This window comes from Octopus sinensis, linkage group LG1 (genome assembly GCF_006345805.1).
Source record: "Octopus sinensis linkage group LG1, ASM634580v1, whole genome shotgun sequence".
Taxonomy (NCBI): Eukaryota; Metazoa; Mollusca; class Cephalopoda; order Octopoda; family Octopodidae; genus Octopus; species Octopus sinensis.
Genome location: NC_042997.1, coordinates 126,075,658 through 126,087,728, shown reverse-complemented (window position 1 = coordinate 126,087,728; position 12,071 = coordinate 126,075,658). Strand labels below are relative to the sequence as shown.

The 12,071-nt window shown below is 36.9% G+C and overlaps 1 protein-coding gene across 2 annotated transcripts in view; it reads right to left on the bottom strand.

Annotated features, from left to right (window-relative positions):
• LOC115211874 (DNA polymerase alpha subunit B-like) overlaps positions 1-2,538 on the bottom strand; it is a 48,663-nt gene extending 46,125 nt beyond the window's left edge. Inside the window, exon 1 of one of the 2 annotated variants that reach the window (XM_036504385.1) lies at positions 2,222-2,538. In XM_036504385.1, the coding sequence (XP_036360278.1) occupies positions 2,222-2,294 (73 nt within the window). In that variant the 5' untranslated portion in view covers positions 2,295-2,538. The remainder of the gene's footprint in view (positions 1-2,221) is intronic. The other variant, XM_029780615.2, reaches the window with a different exon arrangement.
• Positions 2,539-12,071: the final 9,533 nt, after the last annotated feature.

The window sequence follows — 12,071 nt, the reverse complement described above, 5'->3', positions numbered from 1 at the left end:
ATTTAAAACACTGGATAATGATGATGAAAAAGATAGTATGACCAGGCTTTAATCTGAATTTGTATAACCTACCACAGCTGCGTGGGATGGAGTACACACAATCTTTGGTCATATTCTCTTCTATTGGTGGTTTTACTCAAAGGAGATATTTCCGAAGTGTTGTATTACTCTTGAATACTGTCCTGATGTCATATGGGCCGCGTATCTTTAGTATCTTTTTGGAAAGGCCTTTCACATAGGGTAGACAGAATGTGGACAGTTTTTTTGTCTCATCTTCTCTCTTTTTCATAATTGGAGAGGATAGTATACTTTTGGGGTAGTTGTTGCTTAACAGATCATTTCCTCATGGTGTGTATCACGATCGCTACTTATATTCTTTGCACAATGTTTTAGACACTGAGCAATCCCTCTCTTTACGCTGTATGGATGGTGGGAATTGAAGTTGAACCTCAACTTCAATTCATCGTCGTTTAACGTCTGCTTTCCATGCTGGCATGGGTTGGACAGTTTGACTGAGGGCTGGTGAGCCAGAAGACTGCACCAGATTCCAATCTGATCTGGCAAAGTTTCGACAGCTCGATGCCCTTCCTAATGCCAACCACTCTGAGAGTGTAGTGTGTACTTTTATGTGCCACCGGCACGAGGGCCAGTCAGAACCTTCGTCTTTGCTAAGTTAACCTTAATGCTCTTTGATTCTAGGTTTTGCTTCCACACCTGGAATTTCTTTTCTAAATCTGTTACAGATTCTGCTTTGAGAGCAGACCAGATGGAAAGTACCGACTTCCCCCTGTTAAAAACAAGGGCATGGACCTTTGGTAAAACCTTACATCATCCTTTATATGTGCTTTTCCACACTAGAATGGATTGGACAGAGCATAACAGTTCGAGCCAGTTCTTATTCTTATTCAGAGATACTCTTACCCAAGTAAGAACCACATCTCATTTGTATGTTCTATTTTTGGAATGGTTTCTATGGCTGAATGCCCTTCCTAATACCAACCCCTTTACGAAACATACTGAGTACATTTTAATAAAAGCACCAACAATACAGAGATTGTCATATCTTCAGCCAGACTAGAGTGTTTCAACCTTATGTTGTTTCCATTCTTCCACCAACCAATGTGTTTTGAACTGTCTCTTGTATGTACATGTATACCACATGAATATATCCCAACCCATACAGAAATCATGTTTTTAATACTTAACAAATGATTTCAAACAGGAGTCATCTACATTCCAAAGCTAGCTTGGGCCTTTATCCAGCTGAAATGGGACCAACAAGAATGACAAGTGAAGAAGTGATAAAAGATGATTTCAAGAGGCTGAATTCCTCAGAGGAGATGGCAAAGAATTGCAACAGCGAAATGCAGCACAAGAGAAGATCCAGTCAACCCTGCAAACATGGAAGAGTGGGAGGACAATGATTTTACATCTAACTTTGGGCCTATTATGAATTTTGCATAGGCTCAAAAATATTATCCTTCACATTCAGACCAGAGGTCTGAAGGTTATGCTTTTAAGATGACATTGCGGTAGTGCTTTGTGGTGTTGTAGATATGTTTGAATTGAATGAGGTGGGGAGATTGTCTTGTGTTACTGTTCTAGTGCGTTGCTGATGTGTCTGATCTGAACGAAAGGAGTGTTGCAGTCGTGTTCTGGGGGTGTTACTACTGTGTCCGTGAGGTTGGTTTTGGGAGTGAAGTTGGGAAATGTGTAAGAGAGAAAGTGTATTTGAACTGTGCTGCAGCAATAAACTGCGCCACTTGCATATCCAGATGATCTTTTACTGTTGAGATTTGGGATGTTACATGTTTAATAGAGAATGTAAAATAGCTACAACGGCGATATTCTAGAATTTCATGGTCGGTAAGTCATTAGGAATCGAAATCGAGAGATTTTTATCACTACACAGATTTCTGTAAGCGAGATTATCACAAATCTACAGTTATATATGGAAATGGAAGTTGTCAATATTTTTCCAGTTACAATTCTGTCGGTGAATCAGTTTCAATCGAAGATCAAAACCGACTCGTCGACCCAAATTTCGTAAAAGACTTGCACTTATTTTACGCAAGTAATACTGATTTGTTTTGTATAAGCACGGGGATAGATATTATAGAGAAATATAGATTAATAGTACTTATTAGTGTATAATTATTAGCTTGTATAACACGCAACTAGTCAATAAAACAATAACTGTGATACAGCAATTTTCACTTACGTTTATCCAAAACATCATTTTCGTCATCTTCCAGCTGAAATTTAGATTTCAGTTCTTCTGATAGAGTTTCCATCCTGTCTTAAGTACAGATATAAAAGACTCCTTTATTTAAATGCTTCCGCACACAGATGGATCCACAGAACAAATTACCCGCGCAATTTACTGCGGACTTAAATTCTCGTCTTTTAAACATATACAGCATAATCTTAAAAACTGCGATTGTGTTTTAATACGCAGAGTTGTACATAACACATTTAAATAGTTAAAACAAAGAGTTAATGAAGGAATTATTCCAAATAAAACTATTTTCTTTTACCGACTGAAATTTGATTTTGACAACAGAAGAAAATATAGATCCGCAGCAAATAGATATCTGTCAAAATTGTCGTGTTAGGGAATATAAATAATAATAATAATAATAATTGAAGTATAACTGGTGGAATGAATCGAGTTAATCTTTAGTTTGTTTAAGGTAAAACAAATGATATCATGAACTTTATTTAGATTACAATAATTAAATAATGTCAGTACATGATCGGTAATGTTTATTCATTAAGAATATAATAACAATATAAAAGTATCGATAATGTACACACACTCCCTCGGTTACACATTTTATATAGAGAATACTGGAATTTTTCTCTAAATTAAGTTTTAAGACATCCCCATATAAATCGCGGTCTTGCCGCCAGTTATCACTAGGATGAGGTGTCGGAAAAGCGACTCATTCTAATGACAAACACTTCATACTTCAGTAAGACGGAACTCCGGCGTCGTTAGCGGCTAGGCTTCTCTAAACGTCTCGAATGCTGCAGGTTAAAATATATAATTCACCTACAAATTACAATATTTCAGCATCTTATTCAGTTACTACACTAACGTAACCAATCCCATCTCTTCCCCGACATTTAGGTTTTGTGATAGAGAAAAGGCGTCATTAACAAGGGCATCACATACTTCTAACCCAAAAGCCGAGGGTAAATCCATTGGGCCTCTTCCCATTCTCCTTGGACAATCCCACTAACTTCAAAACTGAGAAAACATTTACTCTGGCTTGGGCTCGTATTATGATAAAATTTGTCTCATAATTATAAGGGGAGTTCGCAAAAGTCTACGCCTAAGAGAAAATAAAATTATTAATCCAAGAATTTTTGTTGTTGAAACAGGCATTCACCAGCTTCCTTGAACCTCGGACTTTACTTATTTATAAGTGAGATAAAATAATATTTTTTAATCCGGCTCAAGGCCAGCAAGTTCGAGGAGAGGATAAATTGATTATATCGATGCAGTGCTCAACTAGTAATTATTTTATTGACATTGTTAGGTTGAAAAGCAAAGTCGACCTCAGCAGAATTTGAACTCTCAACGTAAAGAGGGAAACATTTTGCCGAGTGTATTAACGATTCTGACAGCTTGCCATCTTCATGAACTTCAGATATTAAATCCTATCAGCTGTAGTGGATTCTTCTGTAATTAAATTTATACTCTTTTACTTGTTTCAGTCATTTTTACTGCGGCCATGCTGGAGCACCGCCTTTAGTCGAGCAAATCGACTCCAGGACTTATTCTTTGTAAGCCTAGTACTTATTCTATCGGTCTTTTTTGCCGAACCGCTAAGTTACGGGGACGTAAACACACCAGCATCGGTTGTCAAGCGATGTTGGGGGTGGGGTGGCCAAACACACACACACACACACACACACACACACACACATATATATATATATATATATACATATATATATATAATATATATATATATATATATTTGAAAACCCCCACTAGAATGGGAGAAAGCGCTATGATCTAAGTGATATGATATATATATAAAAAATGTAATATACAAATAAATATCTGTAAATATAAACCATCCGATCTTCTGACTACCTCATTTCTTCTAATATATATATATATATATATATATATATATATAAATATGTGTATGTATATATATATATATATATATATATATATATATATATACTACAAAATTAGAGAATGGAGAAACATACTTAAATCAATAAAACATCAACTATCCGATGATACCCAAACAATACTTTAATACACCATTACATATGAGTAAAGGCATTATATAAAATATACAGTAATAGTAAAAAGACAAAGAGATATAAGTAAAAAATTTCAAATATAATATGTAATTAAATCAAAACTGACAGCTGTTTCGGCAGTGAGGGCAATCATACCTCATTTAACCTATAAGCCATAAAGGCAGGTATAAATGAGGCATTAACAAGGATGCCCCACGGCCTCTTCAGAGAAATAAATTAAATTTGTTATAATTGTGAAAAATATTCTATAACCATATACATATAAATATAAAAATATAAAAATGTAAAATATAAAAACTTATACATCATAATGCTACACTTATATAATATAATACTCATTGGTACAATAAAGGAAGGTAAACAGAACAAAATAAAACAAAATATATATCAGTGTATATATTAATATTAATAAGCACCGATATTATACATATTTGGCTAATAGTTTTTTTTAAAAAACTAACACATAGGGAGATGAAAAATAATAATTAAAACCATGGTTCAGTTCATAAAATTCTAAAGCTATAAAAGTTAATAAAAATTACTATTAATATTAATAATAATAATAATAGATACAGTTATGTTTGCACATGTGCTAGTTGTTGCTTGTGATTATGTATGTGTATAAGTGTATGTGTATACATATAACTATGTGTGTATGTGCGATTGATCTGTAGATGCGCGTGTGAATATTGGCGTTCCTTGACTAACCAACCGTATAATTTTCTTTTGTGATTTAAATTTCAAACCAATAGCCAATCGAATTAATCTAAATTATCATTACCTAGTGGTCAGCATTTCTAAACTCATAGTTATTTCGATCTTGAAAGGATGGACTTGGTGCAAACATAACTGTATCTATTATTATTATTATTAATATTAATAGTAATTTTTATTAACTTTTATAGCTTTAGAATTTTATGAACTGAACCATGGTTTTAATTATTATTTTTCATCTCCCTATGTGTTAGTTTTTTTTAAAAAACTATTAGCCAAATATGTATAATATCGGTGCTTATTAATATTAATATATACACTGATATATATTTTGTTTTATTTTGTTCTGTTTACCTTCCTTTATTGTACCAATGAGTATTATATTATATAAGTGTAGCATTATGATGTATAAGTTTTTATATTTTTATATTTATATGTATATGGTTATAGAATATTTTTCACAATTATAACAAATTTAATTTAATTCTCTGAAGAGGCCGTGGGGCATCCTTGTTAATGCCTCATTTATACCTGCCTTTATGGCTTATAGGTTAAATGAGGTATGACTGCCCTCACTGCCGAAACAGCTGTCAGTTTTGATTTAATTACATATTATATTTGAAATTTTTTACTTATATCTCTTTGTCTTTTTACTATTACTGTATATTTTATATAATGCCTTTACTCATATGTAATGGTGTATTAAAGTATTGTTTGGGTATCATCGGATAGTTGATGTTTTATTGATTTAAGTATGTTTCTCCATTCTCTAATTTTGTAGTATTAATTTACGGTAATATTATTACCTTTACCCATATAATACAATAGATGAACTGATTGTTTGACAATTTTTAACATCTATGTATTAGTCTTGTTGGGTACCTATCTGGCAGTATATTGGATATATATTATCCCATGGTGGGTTGAATTTTCGACCCCTATCTCATTTTATAACCTATATATATATATATATATATACATATACATGTATACGATGAGCTTCTTTCAGTTTCCGTCTACCAAATCCACTCACAATGCTTTGGTTGGCCCGAGGCTATAGTAGAAGACACTTGCCCAAGGTGCCATGCAGTGGGACTGAACCCAGAACCATGTGGTTGGTAAGCGAGCTACCTATCACACAGCCACTCCTGCACCTATACATATATCTTGCCTTGATTTTTCTGACTGACCCTTCCCTTGAAGGCCAGAAAATGCTCCATCTTTTAACAATGCTCCATTCAGTATTGCTCTTAAATCAGATACAATAATGCCACTGTACATGCATTCATCCTCAACCATATGTGTGTGTGTATTAGATGATGATGATGATGATGAAGAAGAACAAGTATCTGAAATGTCAAAGTTCATTACTTTCTTTTTACACATTAAATTAATACAACATTTGTTAAAAACTTGTCCTTTCTAGTCTTTCTCTTTAATTTCCCTTGCAAGCTTTAGACCCATTTTAAAAAACCCACATGCCCAGAGGTGAGATACATCATCATCATCATCATCGTTTAACATCCGCTTTCCATGCTAGCATGGGTTGGACGATTTGACTGAGCTCTGGCGAACCAGATGGCTGCACCAGACTCCAATCTGATCTGGCAGAGTTTCTACGACTGGATGCTCTTCCTAATGCCAACCACTCCGAGAGTGTAGTGGGTGCTTTTACCTGCCACCAGCACAAGGGCCAGTCAGGCAGTACTGGCAATGGCCACGCTCAAATGGTGCTTTTTATGTGCCACCTACACAGGAGCCAGTCCAGCGGCACTAGCAACGACCTCCTCGAATGTTTTTTCATGTGCCACCAGCACAAATACTAGTAAGGCAATGCAGGTAACAATCACGCTCGAATGGTGTTTTTAACGTGTCATTGCTTGTTGCTCTGGCAACAATCTCACTCATACGGTACTCTTAGCGCTCCACTAGCAACAGATGCCAGTCATCAAATTTGATTTCGATTTCACTTGCCTCAACAGGTCTTCGCACTCAGAGTTAAGTGTCCAATGAAGGAAAGGCATGCAAAAGTGGACTGGTTACACCCCTGGCATAGGCTACAAAGTTATGGTCTCACTTGCGCTTGCTGAGTCTTCTCAAGCACAGCATATTTCCAGAGGTCCCGGTCACTCGTCATTGCCTCGGTGAGGCCAAATGTTTGAAGGTCATGCTTCACCACCTCATCCCAGTGGGATCAAATTCAGAAACTTGAGCTTGCATAGCGAAGTTCTTAACCACATAACTATACCTTTATCTTGTAATGTAGGTAGAGTGTTCCAAGTGAGAACTGAATCCATTCTGGGAATTCAGTTCTCAGGAACATTGTTATATATATATATATATATATATATATGTATATATATGTATATATATATATGTGTGTGTGTGTGTTTGTCCCCCACCAACATCACTTGACAACTGATGCTGGTGTGTTTACATCCCCGTAACTTAGCAGTTTGGCAAAAGAGACTGATAGAATAAGTACTAGGCTAACAAAGAATAAGTCCTGGGGTCAATTTCCTCAACTAAAGGTGGTGCTCCAGCATGGCTGCAGTCAAATGACTGAAACAAGTAAAAGAGTAAAAGAGAGTATTAATTCAAATGGAAAAATATAAACAAACAAATTGATCTGACAACCCAATATTTACTACAACATCTAAGGTGCAAGGAGTACAGCAAGGATGTCAAGTAGAGGAAAGGCAATCACATCTGATAGGAGGAATTGGAAAAGTTATATAATTTACTAATTCAAAAGAGCAGATGCTGTTGAAGCAGTAGTAATAAAAGTGGTTGGAGAGAGGAAACAGCACATTTTGCAAGCCAGTGGTTATGATGTGCTGGTGAGTGAGTCTGTATCAATAATACACCCAGCCTTCTTTTAAAAGTGCTCTAAGGTATTTGCACAGCTCCCATGACTTTCGGAAACATTTTTTCATGCTAAGAGTTGCTGAAGCATGGAACAAACTGCCGGCATCAGTTGTTAGTTGTCGGAGCACTGCATCCTTCAAAACTTCCATGCTTCCTGAGATTCACCAACACTACACCTGATTTTCTCCCCTCCATACACATGCAAGCATGTATCTAACTCATATACTGTTCACTTTCCAGGCATTTGTACATTATTGCATATGCTTTATACACACTTTTGACAAGTTGTGGTGCACCTGACCACTGTATACAATAATTTCATTATTATTATTATATGTAGTAACAACACTGTTCCAGATATATGACCAGTACTCTAAAATAGGTCAGAGCTGAAATATTTTTTGATCCTCCCAGGTGATGACATGAATATTGACAATAACTAACCCTACATCTTTTTAATCTATTTATCTAAAATATACTGAATATATATTCTCTTGAATTGATATATTTCTGATTGCATTTCACTATAATAAATATTTAGTGAACTTACAGACCATTTATAGAAAATCTCATTCAAATATTTTCTTTATTTCTCATAATCAATTAGTGCTATACTCTTAAATATACATGTTCAACCAGTTTACCTTTGACATTTTGTAGAAAATTCATGATATGAGTTCATATGAAAGAAATATTGTGCACATTTGTCATTCACTCATTGGAGACAATGGACAGAATTAGAAAACTAAAACATCACCAGATCAACAGTCATAATATCCTACCCTACATTGTTTTGAATAAAACAAATTAATTATTTCTACAAGTGGTTGTTCATCTGCTTTCAATGACATTCTATTTTAATAACGTTTGTTATTATACATTATATTCAGTGAAGTAAAATAATAAATATTACTGTTTTGTTTTGGTGTGCAGGATAACAGCAATGACCTTTCCAAACCCTTCCAGACTTATGAGGTTGTGGTCATTGACCACAAGGGGCTAAACATAGAGGGGACAAACAAGGACAGACAAACGGATTAAGTCGATTACATTGACCCCAGTGCGTAACTGGTACTTAATTTATCAACCCTGAAATGATGAAAGGCAAAGTCGACCTCGGCAGAATTTGAACTCAGAACGTAACGGCAGACGAAATATGGCTATGCATTTTACCTGGCATGCTAGCATTTCTGCCAGCTCGCCACCTTGCACCCAGTAGACTCTGTAAAGTGTTTGGTGTCAGGAAGGGCATCCAGCTGTAGAAGTCTTGCCAATGCAGACAAGTGGAGGCTACTGCACCTCTCCAGCTTGCCAGCTCCTGTCAAACTGTCTAACCCATGCCAGCATGGAAAACAAATGTTAACCCTTTAGTGTTCAGATTACTCTGTCAAATGTAATGTTCGTTTAGTTATATTGTTCGAATTAATCATGCATTATCTTGTAGTTTAGAGATTTTAATGATGTGTGATTGTTTTAGAATCACTTCGTAGGGATGTGGTGAGAGAGGCCTGATTCACTCGGTTTCAACATGAAACAGGTTAAATGCTTGGGCCCCTATATTGCTTGTTGAAATGCTAAAGGGTTAAATGATAATAACAATGATGATGATGATGATGATGATGGTGATGATGATAATGGTGATGGTGGTGGTGGTGGCGATGATGATGACAACGACGACAACAATGACAACGATGATGATGATGATGATGTTTTATTGGTTAGTTTGTCCAAAGTTTTCTGTCTCATTACTTGACCTTTTCCTTGACTTAACTCACTCATACAAACTCTGCTCAAACTCAACACAACTCCTGCAACTGCAAATGTTTGCTTTTGTATCTTTTTGTGTTATTTATATGTTGTTGAGTACATAGATACATACTGAGTGTGTGTGTGTGTGTGTGTGTTTGCATTGTTATGATTGACACAATGTTTCATGCATAGTTATAAAGGTCTTTGTGTGAATACACCAGCAAGATTGGTGATTATAGAGTGTATATATATATATATATATATATATTGATATGGGGGTCAGTTCAGTTCAGAAAATATGAGTGCTGCGACCTACTTTTGTGATCTGGCATCAAGCAGACGGGTAAATCTTTTGTTCTGTCAGTTTCTGGGGAGGTTTATGTATTCGGAGGAGACCTTTGGCCTTGTTCCGGTCAAAGAAGGGTCGAGGAACCACCCCTTTAAAAACGTGACGCGCTGGAGTTTTTGGAGTCAGTCGGCAGTTGGGATTGCAAGCAGTTGGTCGTCAGTTTTGGCCAGAGACGGGAGTGATACGGACGGTCAGCCAGGAAGGTGGCGATGGCGAAGGCAGCTACATCGTTGAGAGGGACAGACAGCGTAGAGGAAGACAGGCAGATAGGATTGAGGAACTGAGAGAAGGATTACGGCATGAAGGCATTGGCTATTCGTGGTGGGAGTTTCTGAAGCTGTTGTAACTAGAAAATGTAACGGTATGTGTTGTTTATGTTTTGATGTGAATTGTGTTAAAAAGAGTTGTTAAAGAAAAGAGAATTGATGTGAAAAAAGAGAGAGAAGGAAAGAGGAAAAAAAGAAAGAACTGTGTTGAAAAGAAAAAGAAAGAGAAAGACTTTAATGTGATTTGAACATTGAACTGTATTGTGAACATTATTTGATTGAACTGATTTGAACTGTTGTCTCCGGACTGTATTGTATATGCATGCTGTTGATTCTGTTGCTTGTATTTTCTTTGATGTATCTGATGTATTTTACATTGTATCTGATATTGCAATGATTGTCATAAACTGTTGTTAAATTTAAGCCAATTGCCTTCTGCCGTGTCTCTTCCTGCAGTTGTTGTTGTTCTCTCCGGTCGCCGGTTGCCGAGTTCGCTGCCATCCCCCACCGGGTCCTTTCTGTGTGGCGAATTCTCCGTTCGACTGGGCCGGTGCAATCGTCATCACTCAACTTGGGAGGGTCCCGGGTTCCGAAGAAGTTTGAGCGATGGCAGGTGGTACGTAACAATATATATATATGCTGCATAGGTTTTTTTATATTTTGTTTTTGTTATTTTCATTTTAGCTCTGGATTTCATCATACACACACACACACACATGTCATATGCATACATGCCCATGTGCATGCATTAATATATGCCTTTATTTGTTATGTTGCTTTACCATTCTATCAGGTGACATGGATTGTTTTATTCACCTCTCTATTTCTAATCCATTCATATTGTCAGTGAGAGAGTCGGCCAGTCAGACAGTCACACAGTCAAACAGCCAGGCCGCACATTCATATTTTCTCTATTTATGCCTTGTTTAGCTTTACAAACACATTCTTTTGCATATCTTTATATGAAAAAATATCTATCAATCAGTCAATCTATCTATAGACACCACTCAAAAGAGAACAATAGCATACAAAATTTTAAGTGCAAAAACGTGCAGATCAGAGCAAGCACCACCAGAACTAATTGAAAAATGTTTACACCCGATTTGGGCATATAAAAACTATGTTTATGCTCGATATGGGCGCAACAGGGCAACAAAGCTACCATTCAGTCCCTAGTAGATGAACAGGGGCACGAATTACTCGAGCCAAGTAAAATGTGTGAGGCCTTTCAACAGCATTTTGCCCAACTGTTCAGGACAAGTGACAGGCAAGAACGTAGGGTGGCCTTCAGTGCCTACCTACACAGCCTGTCATGACTCTCGACAAGAGAGGCAGGGTGCTGCGAAGGTGCCATCATGGCGGTGGAAGTGTGGGACGTGATGGCAGAATGCTTGAGGGACAAATCGCTGGGTTTTAATGGTCTACCCTACGAGCTTTACAGCTGTATGTCAGACTTGTTTGGAGATGTCTTGGCAGCAGTGTACTGCAACTGGCAGCAAAACGGGAGCTGAGGAACCGTAACACTGCTGAAGAAAGACCCAAATAAGAGGGACGTAATAGATAACTTTAGGCCCATCACTCTGCTCAATGCAGACTTGAACATTTTGGCCAAGGTGTTAGCCAAGTGGTTGCCGCTTGTCATCGAGAAACTGGTTGACAAGGCGCAAACGTGCGCCGTGCCGGGCCAGAGCATCCATGACAACCTCCATCTGATGCGCTACATCATAGACAGGGTAGTTAAGGAACCTGGCATGGGTAGGGCCCTGATCAATTTGGATCAATCGAAAGCTTTCGATAGGGTAGACCATCGATACTTGGAGGTTGTCCTCAGAGTG